The following is a 14,206-nucleotide window of genomic DNA, read 5'->3' on the forward strand; positions in this document are numbered from 1 at the left end:
CTTAAAAGTACTTTTTAAAGAGAGAGATTATATGCAATTATGATTTCACATCATCTATATCTTTTTTTTAATAGGAAAATGACAAATTAGATTTTTTTTCTGATTTTTAGCATTTTCAGTTGGATTTAAATTTTTTCAGGAGGAAAAAACATCTTGTTTGGCAATGTTTTTATCTCAAAAGTATTTTTGTCCCAAAAGTTTTTTTTTTGTCTCAAAAGTGCTTCTTAGAAGCAATGCTAAATTGATCCTAACTCTTTTTTAAACTAAGTTCAAATTCTTTTTTCGTTTTCGTTTCTTGAAACCTTATAAAAAAATTAATATATTGTTTGCTCCCTTAATTTATTTAAAAGCACCTAATTAATACTTGAATTATATTTCGTTATTTAGGTTGGTACCTTCACACTAACGTTGTTAATTTGTGCTAACATGGCACTGATAGTCAATTCGATAGTGATATATGGTAACCTCTCAGTATGTCATGTGTAGAGGTGATCATGGGTCGGGGCCAGGTTCTGGTCAGACCCAAGCAAAACAAATAAGCTCGTTTACTAGTCTTGGGCCTGACTCGAAAAAATGCTAAAACCTAGGCCCGACCCGACCCACCCATATTATTATTTTTTACATTATATTTTTTTACATAATTTTTAAATATATATATAATACATCAAAAATACTAAAAACATTAAAATAAATATTTTTGAACAATTTGAAAATAAAATTTAAAAAAATGTATACTTAAATAATACTAAGATAGATGCAACTTAGCAAGAAAATGTCTTTAAAATAATAACAAAATTAACAATAAAACAAGTGTTATACAATAGTCAAACAATAACAACAAAATAGTAGCAAAATAATAGTGAAATGATAGCAAAATAAGGATAAAACAATAAGAAAATATCATTAAAATAATTAAAAAAAAAGAAAAAAGTAGATTTTTTTTTGGCATTTAGTGAATTCGGGCAGGGCCGGGCTCGGGACAAAATGTCTTACCCGATACCTGTCTTGTTTTTAAAACGGGCTTTATTTTTTGCCCAAGTCTATTTTTCGGGACTATATTTTTGCCCAAACCCTCTCATTTCTAGGGCGGGCCTTTAGGCCAGGCCGGGTTGATCAACCCATGAGCAGGTCTAGTCATGTGACAGGTATAAAATAAAAAAATTAAAGTCTTTAAAATATATAAATTAATAAAAGTTCAAAAATATAGAGAGGTTGTCATGTGTCTCCATCGAACTGGTTATTAGTGTCACGTTAGCGCAAATTAATTATGTTAGTGACTTGGATAACGAAATACAAGTTTAGGTATTAATTAAGTTTTAAAAAAAATTAGATTCCAATTAGATACTTTTAAACAAGTTGAGGAGACAAATTATATAATAATTTTTAGAAAATATTTTATTAAAATAAAATAAAAAATTCAAAGTTTATGAAAATACCGAAAATCAAATCGTTTGAAAATTCTAAAAATGGACTAAATGGAATTTAAAATTAGCATTTTACCTAAATTTGAAGAAATTAAGTTGGAGGAATCTGTGAGATCGGGATCTCTTTCTTCCATTTCTTAATGTTATTATATATTAAGAAATGAAATCACGTGTTAATCTTATCTTACTTAAAATAATTGTGGATTATTAAAATACCTTGACAAAAGAGGATAGATAACACTATCCTGCTGAGTGAGGGATAGGGACACTTCCAAATATATAAAGGATTACAAGCTGTTTATGCATGGTGGTTGGCTCCTCTTTTGCAAGGTTGAGAATGAAATATTGAAAAATAAAAAAAATCACTCCAAATAAAATATGTTTATTTACTTGAGAGATTGATATTTTAAAAAATATTGATGAAAAATATTTTTGATACTTCATCAAAATCGTTTCGTTAATATAATTTTAAAAAGTTAAGCCCTAAAATTAATATAGAATATTGAAAATGAAATTCGACTGAATGATTTAAACAAATAAAAAAATGGAGGATGCATGAACAGGACAGGACGGAGGGGGTTGCAGCACCGCTTTGGCTTTAAGGGAGTTGAATGTGGAGGCAGCTATTTTTCACCTATTTTCGTCACGATAGCTTTGATATTTGTGAGAGTAAAAAGTAAAGATAATTGCACTGAAACTGATGGAAATATGGGGGGTTCTTTGGACCCTAGGTGCGTTGCTCCGTTGTTTTAGTTGGTGAGGAGTACAGTCTTTACAATTCGGTCAAACCTCGAAGTACGTAAAACTTTGTTTGGTAACGAGTAAATACTTCTGACTATCCATGTTTAAGAAAAGTAGATGAGACATCGAAGTTAGGGTTAAGTGAGTTGACGCGCAAAGCCATCATTTGGTTTGTTCTCAGAGTGAGACGATTGCCATTGTCGTTTTGAACTATTTTGACAAATTAATTTGAGGTCTTAAACGTCTTGAATACCACAAAAAATTTTCACCATACTTTCGAGTTATGGAGATGGATATTAGCCCATTGCCTGTCTGTTTTCGTTGGCTTGCGAGATGGAATTTGGAAATCTATTAGCATGGAGGCATATATATCTAAGATGATTGTAAAACGTTTGACCACAATGCACAACACGTTGTCTGACTGCGGCAACATCTACTCCAAATGGATCATGTCACTGTTCCTTCTTCCTGTTGCGCGAATAAAGTGTCTTGCTTTATTTTTCAGGACTAAATTAATAAATTTGGTAAATTCATTGTAGATCTTTGGAAGGAATGATATTCATCCCATCCCACAAACCAATGCATTATGGAACATCTATATGTGTTTAAAATTTGAAGACATTACGGATGAAATACTAGTATCCGTGACGAATAAAGTGATTTTAGTAATGTTAACGAGTTTAATTTTGAATTTTATAATGTGTAAATGCTTCCTTTTATAATTGAATTTGGATATATTTTAGTTTTATGTAAAGTTAATTTTAATTATAGTTTGCTACGATGCATTATAATGACTGTTTTATTTGATAATGGCTAAAAATATCATCAATCCAAATGACTGTTTGCTTAACTTCCCATTACCAACAGGGAAGCCTATTTTGCGTATAAAATGAAAGCGTCAAATCAAGGCTGTATTGATTGGGTAACGAATTGAAAGCCTCCCTCGTTTTGTGAGGAGGGAAAGTTCAATGAAGAATAAAAGAGATGACAACAAAACGTGATTGGACCTGCACCTTATGAACAACCTTATCTTCCTTTTCCCTTCATTTGTGATACAAACGTACTTCTGTACAATCATTTCATTTCTTTATGTGGAAGTGCAAAATATGTAGATTTTTCACTTGACAAAAAGAGAGAGAATTCATTTGAAGAAACAGGACTAAAAAGCTTCAACGGGGTTCTACATGGCTTTAAGCCTAGTTTTAATAGTTTTGTCACAAATCAGGGGTAGAGCTTATTCCGAGGAAACTTTTTTAAGTGATAACTTTGCAATTCAACCTAATGAGGTCCCAGGTGGCTGGAAGAAGAAATTTTCTACCATTAGCACCATATGCATTATAACTAGCTTTGCTCATTTTATCCACCAACAAAGCTCCAGGATACCCTGGATAAGCTCCAGCGCCAAATATTCCAGGACAAGCTGTCACAGCCTCCAATGGTGCCAACGCGTCCCCTTGAAAATAACCGGTCTTGAAGGGGTTAGTGGTAGCCCCTGCAAGTAGGGTGGCAATGTTTATGATCATGCCATCGGTTCCAATTCCATTAGGTGCCACCAAGGCTGGGCCTGGAGGACCATAAGCCGGCAGAGCATAAGGCCAAGCACAAAGACCAGGACATTGGACTGTAGGGTCTCCCACGTGTGCGAAAACCACTCGAGTTGATCCCCCTACTAATATGCTGTCATGGAAACCGCATGATCCCATGCAGAACCGCTCTACTGTAACATCTTTAGCAGTCAAAACCAAGTAAATTCCATTAGGGTCTAATGGAAAGATTTTGCTCTCTATCTTGCTTTTCACAAAGTTGGCTAATTGGGCGCGCTTCAGGGTTTTTCCCGAAGAATATACATCACCAACTTGTTTGACAAGTCTAACAGTGTCGGAAACAGGTTTCCCAGTTTTATCCTTGTATGTACTGATCGTTCTCCACCATGTCGAAACCGAGGGTCCTTGGCGACGACCAGGGCTCGCGAAGGAAGCGAAGAAATCAGTTATGGAGTTTCTGTCTTTCAGAGAGAACCCTCCATACCATATGAGGTAAACGTTAATGCCATTCGGCTTGGTCAAGAGAGGGCCTCCATGGTATTGGAGTGTGTTGGATGCAGCGTCTAAAGAGGAAGGTCGCTGTTGCCCTCGGCTCATCCCGTGTGACCATGTAGCCAGGGCCATGAGAGGCAATAGCAGAGATCTCAAAAACATGGTGGACATTTCTCGATTGAAATATGCAGATTGGAGATGGTGGGTTTTATAGCTAGGCCAAGGGGACGTCCTTTTTATAGATGCTAGGAAGTCCTGAGACGTAATCAGCAATGAACATAAGAGCCTAATGTCGGATAACTATTGCATTATTGCAATAAAGGGCTGCCTAATAAACCTGAACCTAAATGTTGCCAAAAATCCGTGGAATCGTGTACTGTCATGAAAGCAGTATTTTCCAAACCGCAGGAGATAGATGACAAAGACATATGAGAAAAGGAGTAGGTTGAACAAATGGATTTCTAGGTGCAGCTGGTAATTATCGTGGTTAAAGTTGACGTGTAAGCCTGCCCATTCCTCATCCTATCATTTCTAATCAATCGCTAATGGCCCAACAGTACTACTTCAGACGTTCGAGTTGGACTTTCTTAATTAGTTGGCGTTTAGACATCTTTTGATATCAACCCTTTATTATTATTATTGAAATATATCATATGGATCTTTTATTTCTCTTTTAATATGATCCAGGTCTTAAAATCACTGTTCCACTCATTGCATAACATTCTACAGAGGAGTGTAGAAGTATTACTGAAATCTTTGTATTAGAAGTGAAATTATTTTTTGATTTTTTTACTTAATATATGGGTAAATTTATCTCTGTACATTAAATTAATAAGCGAATGGATCATTTTATTAAGAATTTTATCTATTTGAACTATTAAAAACTGACGTGATTAACAGAATGTCATATCTATTTTATCTGACCTAAAAAGACTAGCTTTTAAAAGTAGAAGTGAATGTACTTTTTCACCGAAAGACTATTTTAGTCTTTTAATTCAACATATTTTTTTTATTTTTTAAATAAATAAGGTGAGGTACAATTTAATTCTTAATACAAAGGGCGATGATACTTTTATCAACAGATGAGATATTGGACGTACATGGTACACATATATCATACACCAAAACATTCAATCATTAAACTTCATGCATTTATCTTATGGTCGACATGGGGTGGGGTTTAACCCTAAAAAGTTAATTCATCAAATTCCAACCTGTATTAATTTGCAACTTAATGATTAGATAGGAAATGTTAAATCATGTGGATGCCGCCATGCAAAAGATAAGGTGGTATTGAATGCTAAGATAGGCACAGTTAGCTGCCCGGGTTCAAAATTACCATTCCCTCGTATTTGTTGTTTTGGATAAAGGTGAAGACCTTGAAGCTTCATTGACAGCCTACCAACTAATGCGGGAGACGCCACTAGCTAAGTCTTTTCCAAATGAATTTGATTTGCCGACATCAGAATTTACTCTCCTAATCTGAAAGATTATATTCAATTTTGTCCTACTGATTAAGCGCCCTTCATCTTCAACCTTGTAATAGTAGCACAGTAGATAACCTTTTTTCCCAATGGGAGTTTCAGCTTTATACATGGATTCTCCGACGTCATCAACTCCTTTAATATTACATTATTTTAAGAGCCGGAGAGAATAATGTTAAAATGAATGTCTAATCTTTATTGCCTTTAAGCTTACTCTCTTGAGCTTATAATCTTTTGCATTTTATTCAAAATTATATAGTTTGTCTATAAATTCACAAAGTTGGTGATGGAATCCGTTCAACTAAATATTTTAAATATAGTATAAACAAAAATAATAATTTTTTAAATTTAAAAAATTCTACTAAAAGGAAACGAATTCATAATTTAATTTAACCAGGGAGATACTCAACACATTTTGAGTTCAGTTCGTGAAGAGGGTCGCCTAATCTCCTCCTTTGTTTGGGTTTAACAAATCAACAGCCCATTTAAAGTCTCATTAAATATTAATCCACATTTAAAGCCCAAACGTTTCAAAAGAAGAAGCCTTAGTTTTTCCTTTTACAATGATTTTTTTTATTATTTTATTCATTGTCACGGCAGGTTTTAGACTTTAAAAAAAACGCATACTAATTTTTTAAAACTGCTTATAAAATAATAATAATTATTTGGATAATAGAAGAAAAACACCTACTAAAAATCACCTTTACATGGTCTTTAGAACTGTACAAATCAGGTTGTATTGCATTCAAATAATGCCTATTGACTATATCCTCTTGTTAATTATTTTACCAACTAACTTTTTTTCTATAAAATGCTTAAATAGAAAGATAAACTCATTTTAATTATGTCTTTTTATATTAACAACAATAGACTTAAAGCGATACTAACCCACATTCATTTTTAAACTCTTAAATTACCTATTATTACATTCCTTCCAAATAATATGAATGTATCCTCTAAAGCAGGGGTGGATGGAGGGGAATTAGCAAGGGTCTCGACCCTTTAAAAGGTAAAATTTAATTTTTAGTCTTTTAAATTTTATATAATTTTAAGTTAGTAAATGATAAAATTACATTAAACTCTTCTAAAAATTATAAGATTTTAAATTAAATTTTTAAAAATAAAAAATATAAATTGTTAAAAAAATAAAATTATATTTTAACTTATAAAAAATAAAAATTTATTCAAATCTCTCTTCAAAATTTTCCTAACTTCCCTCGATATTTTAATGGCCCAAGTCAACACATGCTATTAGCGGCTAAGGGTGGGTTTGGATGGGCGATTGGGTGCGGTATGGTGCGTTTAGCTTACTTTTTGTCTCACGCTACAGTATCGCTACAGTATCTAATCTCATCGCTACCGCTGTTTTTACACTAACCGCAGGTAAACGCACCGCCCATCCAAACTCACCCTAATTCTTCTACAACCATGCAAAGGTTCAAAACTTGCTTCGAATACTCTCACTTGAAAAACAAATGATTTTAACTTTCAACCCGTGACAGCCTTTTTATTATTTATTATATAAGTATACTTGTAAAAAGTAACCTGGTTTTTGGGTTTAGCCTTTTAACTTTTTTTTTTCTTGTATTAACATATCAAAATTACGATTATTTCATAAATCAACCTAGGTTTAATGGTATGTCTGGGTTGATTTCTGAAAATATCATAACGTTAAAAATGTTAAGAATTCAAACCCAAAAATCCATAACTATTAAAGGTATTTTTTACAATTATGCTTATTATATATAAAAACATATATTGTGAAAATGCTTGTGAAATGTTTTTACAAACAATATATTATTATTTGTAATAACCCATTGCAGCCTCTAGGTCCATTTATAATCAGAATGTATAGTACACTAAATCCAAAACTTCATTGACAGTTGTATGTTGACTTAAAAGCTTAAATCATCAATCACAACTATATATATATGTAGATTTTTAAAATCAAATGTGACATAAGAAAATGGAGGTGTAATTGTAAGACTCCCAATGGCAATGGGATGAGGCACGTTTATCAGGCATATTCAAATTCATTTCATCTTACCATAAGAAGTCGCTTTCGGTCTTTCAAGTTTCCGCCAAGCATCGGCTGGACGGACCCAGACAAGGACTTGGGTATGCCAGTATGTTACGTATTCTATTTTCTTTTAGCACTGCGTGCACAGCTTTAGATTTTTAAGTTTGGGATCTCAAATTAAATTAATTATTTTTGTTTTAAAAATCGAAATTCTCATTTTTTCCCTTGAATTTCAATCAGGATTTTATGTTATAAAATTAATATTTTGGCGGAATGTAATAGATAATATTAATATAGTTAAGGAAAATAAATCAAATAATTAAAAATGAAGTAAAATTAGTTTAAAAATGTGATATCAAAATTATCCATAAATTTTTAGTATAACAAGAGTTTGTGAAATCTTAATCTGTGTAATATTATATTATCCACTCAAAATAACTTTCTTTATCAAAGCACAAAACTATAATTTCAAAATATGAAATTACTATCATTAATTTTAAATTACTAAAATCCAACCTTGTACCACAAAGTTGGCTGTGCCAAATCCAAGACTATGGTATTCTTTGGTGAGAGATTATAAATTTGACTTCACAATTCGGTGGGCGAGAGAGAAGCCCCAATCCTCGGCAAACCATTTGACAAGCAACACTCCCCTTTCAACGAAATCGCACGCCTCCACTCCATGGTTCAGGAACAAAATAACTACGTGGCTCCGCGGTTTTTATATGATCTGATATCAGAAATTTCAGTTTAAGGTCAATTTTAATTAAATCAAATTAATTAAAAATTTGAATCAAATAAATGTGTTGAATAAAAAACTTTAGGGTCGAATTTTAATGTGGAATTAAATTAAATCGATTGTTAATTATAATATGGGACTAATTTACAAGGTGTTATAAAGAGTGAAATTTGATTAACAAAATAATTGAGGCCTTTAATTGCTATTAAACCATCTTTGAAATAAAGATAATGGGATGGCTTGATCATAACCATTATGGAAAACATATATCATCTCAGAACGACAAACACGAAGGTTTCAGAAGTTAAGTTAATAAATACAATTAAGCAAAATAGTCTTAAAAGTGTCGTTTGGCATATTATAATTTTTAGAGCAAAAATCAAGGGAAAATAAATGTACGCTAGAACACATATGACTTAAAAGGAAATTCTTTAGCGAAGTACCATCATTCAATTAATACAAACTATTCGTTTAAGAAACATCCCAAAATAATTTATACATTGTTCTAACAAAAGAGGCTAATATTATAGGCCACCCCATATGATATACATGTTACAAACTAATTAATGAATGGCTCACAACAAGTCCACAGTGTCTGGCTGAGTCCGCAGTTTTTTACCGAACCTGAAATGGTAAGAGGAAACTAGGTAAGTTCAAATGAACTTAATGAGTTCCAAAGTAACTGGTTGACCTTCTGATCAAGGTTTCAAGAAATGAAATTAGGTTAAATAAATAAGCAATGGATATCATCAAACAATTCACACACGGATGCAACATTATAAATGTGTACAACTCGAGGGCTGAATCATAACGTAAAATGAGTATTGTTCCTTGGCGGATACTGTCCGCTTCTAAGTACGAATTACTATAATTTCAATTTACACGCGAACATCATCTATTTCTGATTTCAAATCACAAGCAAATTTCAAAGTTCAATCAGATTTAGTTCACATGCGGATACTTATCACAATTAACACATATCACGCGGATACCCATCATTTAAGCACCATTCATGTGCAAACACTTTTACGTAAAACATGCATGCTTTGCATGGATAGTCATGAACCCCTTGTGTTAGCTTCTCATCCATTTAATGCTTTGAAAAGCTACGGTTTCATATACATGATATTGCTCCGTAGAGCCAGTATTTACATATCCAACCAAACCTCTGCAAATCCTCATTGTTAATTTGAACACTAACGTGTACCCTTGCAAGGTCGGGCATTTGCCTTTCACAATTTGCATTTTCATGTCCTGCCGGAGGCAAATCGCATATCATTTCAAATTCTCCATACATTTCTCCCATCTCATCCACATCCCAACAGTTTCCTAAACACCAGTTTAAAAAAGATAGACTCTTAGGGCGTAGTCCTACTAAACACCATTTTTTTTTCAAAACATCCATTGTATGCATAATGTCCCCATTCACCGCATTTCTGGCACGTTCCTAGTGTAACAATCCAATTTCAGTGGTGTCAGAAGCAATGGTTTCGGGACCACAAATCCGACGAGTGAGTTAATATTTTAATGTTTAGTTAATGTCTATAGGATTATTTTAAAGTCGTATTAAATTTTTGTTAAGAAAATTTGAAGTTTAAATGGTTAATTAATTAAAAATGAGTAAATTGTAATTGTTGTAAAAGTGAGATTCTATTAATAAATAGGTTGAATGGCTATAGAAATGAAAGTTAATGGACTTAGATTATATTTATACCATATGAAAAGTTAATGGACCATTATGAGTTTAATTTTTTGTCATTTTGTAAGTTATTAACTAAGGGTAAAATAGTGAATAAATAAATAAAGTTTAATCTAAATAAAACAAACCAATGTCATATTTCTAATTGTTTCTTCTCCACCGAATTTAACAACAACAAAAAACACCATTGTTTAGTTTTAGGTTCCGACAAGCTTAAATCAATTTGCATGGTATGAATTCAAGCCCCGTTTTTAGTGATTTTTATGTTTTTGAGCTTGTTTTAGCTTAATCTAGTTAGCCCGGGGGTTATTTTGTTAAGTTGTTAATGGTTGAGGGACTTGCCATGGATGCATTTTATGTATTTGGGAAGTTAATTGATAGATAGTTAAATTTGATTGTTAAATCAACATGTTTGGTTATAAGATTTTTAATGAATTTAAGGTTTTGAGATTTGTTTGTTAAAATGGTAAATTTCCATGTATATTTTGTGAATTTGGGGAGAATGTGGGTTATTATAAACCTAGAGGGAAAATGGTTAATATGTGTTTTAATTAAAAATGGTAAATTTGCAAGTTATAAACCAATGGACTAAATTGTATAAAGATTAAAATATTAGGAGTAATTTGTAATTTTTGATTAATTTGGATTATAGGTTTGAATTGAATGTTTGAAGTTATTTGAAGTACTTAATTAAATGAAATATTATTTAGATCAAGATACGCAACAATCAGACTTAAATCGGGGAAAAACTAAAGCTTTGGACTAGCATTCGACTCTGTTTTCGCAACCATAGTTGTCGAGGTAAGCTTGTATTATACAAATTTTTATATTAAATTCTTAGCTAATTGTTCTATTTAATTATTCATGGTGGTTGTGCTTACAATTTTGTTGATTGATGGAAATTGAGTTATATTGGAGACATGTATTGGGTTTTGAACCTAGTAGGCTTCGTGTCGGTGTAACGATTCAGGCCTTGAGCCTAGCAGGCTTCGTGCCAGTGTTGTGAATCAGATAACCGTTGTGATTCTATTAAGCTCAACAGGTAAGTAAAAGTTGAAGAAAGGCATGTTTACAATTATCTGTTGTTCATGACTTTATGAAATGTTAATGGTTAGTTTTTATCATGTGATGGAAAAGATGAATTATGTAAATTCATTTCCTAGTATATGCTATATCACATAGATATTATGTTTGGTTTTTAACCATGTGGATTATGGTGGATAGTAGAGGTGCTCATGGGCCGGGCGGCCCGACCCGACGGCCCGGCCAAAATATGGGAGGGTTTGGGTAAAAATATAGGCCCGAAATATGGGCTTGGGCAAAAAAACGAGGCCCAATTAAAAAACGGGCCGGGCCTCGAGCACCACTTTTTTGGCCCGAGCCCGGCCCGGCCCGAATATAATAAATATTTTTATTTTTTTAATTTTAAAATACTTTTTTAAAATTTTTTAAATTTTAAAAAATTTTTAAACTACTTTTTTAATTTTAAAATATTTTTAAAATTTTTGTTTTAATTTTTAAAATAAATTTTTGGTATTTATTTAAAAAACAGGCCGGGCCGGGCCGAGCCCAGGCTTATAAATTTTTTCTCGGGCCGGGCCTGGACAAAATTCTAGGCCCATATTTTGGGTCGGGCCGGGCCCGGGCCTAGGACTCGGGCTGAAATTTTTTTCTGGGCCCGACCCGAACCTGGCCCGGCCCGGCCCGGCCCATGAGCACCTCTAGTGGATAGGAAGGTATAATGTTTAAATGTTGAAATGAACTTGGGTGAATGGTTTATCAATTGATGTTCTCTAAGTTGAAGTTAATCTTAAGCGAGCTTACTAAGCAATTAATGCTTACATAGTTGTATTTCTTCTGTTTTGTAGTCTACCGGAAGCTTGATCAGTTGGAACCCTATCGGAGTCTTATCACACTATCTAGAAATCACCTTGGTAGTTTTTGAATATTTTGGCTTTGGTTATAAATAGCATGTATAAGGCTTAATATACAGGGTTTAATTTCATTTATACTTTTGTTGTGTTTTGGTTACTTTTGTAAACGGTTATATGCATATATGGTATAGTTGACTTGTACATGTTAAAATTTATATATGTAAATGGTTATTTTGGTATGCTTATTTTGAATGGTAATATGGGATGATAATGGTTTACATTAGGTAGCTATTTGACCTAAGTTTTGTGATTGAGAAGTGGCATTATAACTTTGTTCTTAATTGATTTTGTTTTGGTATGAAATAAGGTGCCTTTGACTGGCATATTGGTTAGAAGACTTAGGCTATTTTAATTGGTATGTTTATGAATGTTTGAGATGTGTTTAGGTCCATTGATTGTGTGTTCAAATAGAGTAGCTTTTTAGGCAAGGTTTGGTTTTGTAATAGCTTGTTTTAGAGGCTAATTTTGGAGTATATGGCCTGGGACAAGGGATGTCACACGGTCGTGTGTCGCTTTTTATTTTAGAGGCTAATTGATTGTGTGTTTATGATGTGTGAATTTAAATGTGTGAAAGTTTCGTAAATTAATTTTGTTGTTTGGGTGTCGATTTAATAAAAAGGGGCTTAATCGCATAAAATGAAAATTTGATGGTTAAATAAGAAAGTGCCTAATTATTTTTGTCTTTATAATTTGGAGGCCTTATGTTGAAATTTAGCCAATACTATATATAGTGGACGGCATATTGTTTTAATATATGGTTTTTATACATTAAAAATTAAAAAAATGATAATATTATAATATATGTTATAATAATAATAGTGATAATAACAAGGCCATTATCATATCATCTTTCTTCACTTTCAAAACTAGAGAAAGAATAAAAGATAAAAGCTTGGCTAGGGTTCGGCCATTGTTGAACTAGATTGAGGTTAGTCTTTTGTTCGGTTTTTAATAATTTTTACGTTTTTGAGATCGTTGCTTTGTGTTCTTTAAAACCCATGTTTAAATTTTGTGAATTGATGATAATTTTGAACTTTGCCATTGATGAATGTTTGAGTTTTATGATGTTAGTTGAGGAAATATGAAATATATGTGTTAGATTAGCATGTTTTGTCTTTGAATTGTTGATGAATTTGAGTAATTAGGGTTAAGTTGTAAAAATAAATTTTTAGGGGCTAAAATGTGAAATAAATGAAATGTGTGGGTTTGTATGGATACTAGGAATATTCGGCCCTTAAGAACTGTAGTCAAATTTTGTGTATTTTGTGTTTTGAGCAAAAAAGGACTAAATTGTAAAAATGTGAAATATTAGGGGTAAAAATGTAAGTTGCCCATTTATGTGTTCTTAGACTAAATTGAATGAAAATATGTTTAAATGAGATTTATTTGAATATGTTTAGATCAAGAAACCAAGAAATCGGATTTAGATCGGGGGAAATCAAAGGTAGTTGAGTAGCCGATCTATTTGTCGACGACATCCGAGGTAAGTTATTAAGCATACATATTTGTGTCGTTTTAATTATCTTAACATCTACATAATTATGCTGAATTGAATTGATATATATGTAGTGATATGATTTTTGAAATATGACGTATTGAGTTGTTGACCCCCAACACTAAGTGTGCGAGTATAAAAATAAATGATAATGAGATTAGCACTAAGTGTGCGAGTTTAATTGAAATGCACTAAGTGTGCGAGTATAATGGTAAAGCACTAAGTGTGCGAGTGTGATTATTAAGCACTAAGTGTGCTTACTTATTAAATATTTTCGAAAGATTATTAATATCGAGTATTTGACTTATCGAGAAATCATGAGTAACAAAGTGAGTAATAATTATTTTGATGGTATTCAAGATTAATTTCTGTATGTATCAAACCTAGGTGGTGATTATAATTGGATTTATATTTATTTAAGATGATTCATTATATTTTATGATAATAAAATGTATAAAGTACTTGGCCTTGTACTTAAATTTGAAGAAATGCTTATAGTTGAGTATTTATATTGATTTTTGTTAAATCATAGTATGAAGTGAATAATTATATTATGCTATGGGAAGTTAAAGGTAAGATGATTTAGAAGTATGAATTGGTTAAATATTATTCTAGATATCAAGTTAAATTGTAG

General features: G+C 32.2%; 1 protein-coding gene across 1 annotated transcript; it reads right to left on the reverse strand.

Annotated features, from left to right (window-relative positions):
• Positions 1-3,179: 3,179 nt before the first annotated feature.
• Positions 3,180-4,427, reverse strand: LOC107910941 (protein EXORDIUM-like 2). The gene has a single exon (XM_016838856.2). It carries the CDS (start codon positions 4,370-4,372, stop codon positions 3,419-3,421), a length of 954 nt encoding a protein of 317 aa, XP_016694345.2. The 5' UTR covers positions 4,373-4,427; the 3' UTR covers positions 3,180-3,418.
• Between the last annotated feature and the right edge of the window lie 9,779 nt (positions 4,428-14,206).

Source organism: Gossypium hirsutum, chromosome D11 (genome assembly GCF_007990345.1).
Source record: "Gossypium hirsutum isolate 1008001.06 chromosome D11, Gossypium_hirsutum_v2.1, whole genome shotgun sequence".
Taxonomy (NCBI): Eukaryota; Viridiplantae; Streptophyta; class Magnoliopsida; order Malvales; family Malvaceae; genus Gossypium; species Gossypium hirsutum.

Coding starts and splice junctions, on each gene's coding strand:
- LOC107910941 (XM_016838856.2), bottom strand. CDS start 4,372: ATGTCCACCATGTTTTTGAGATCTCTGCTATTGCCTCTCATGGCCCTG.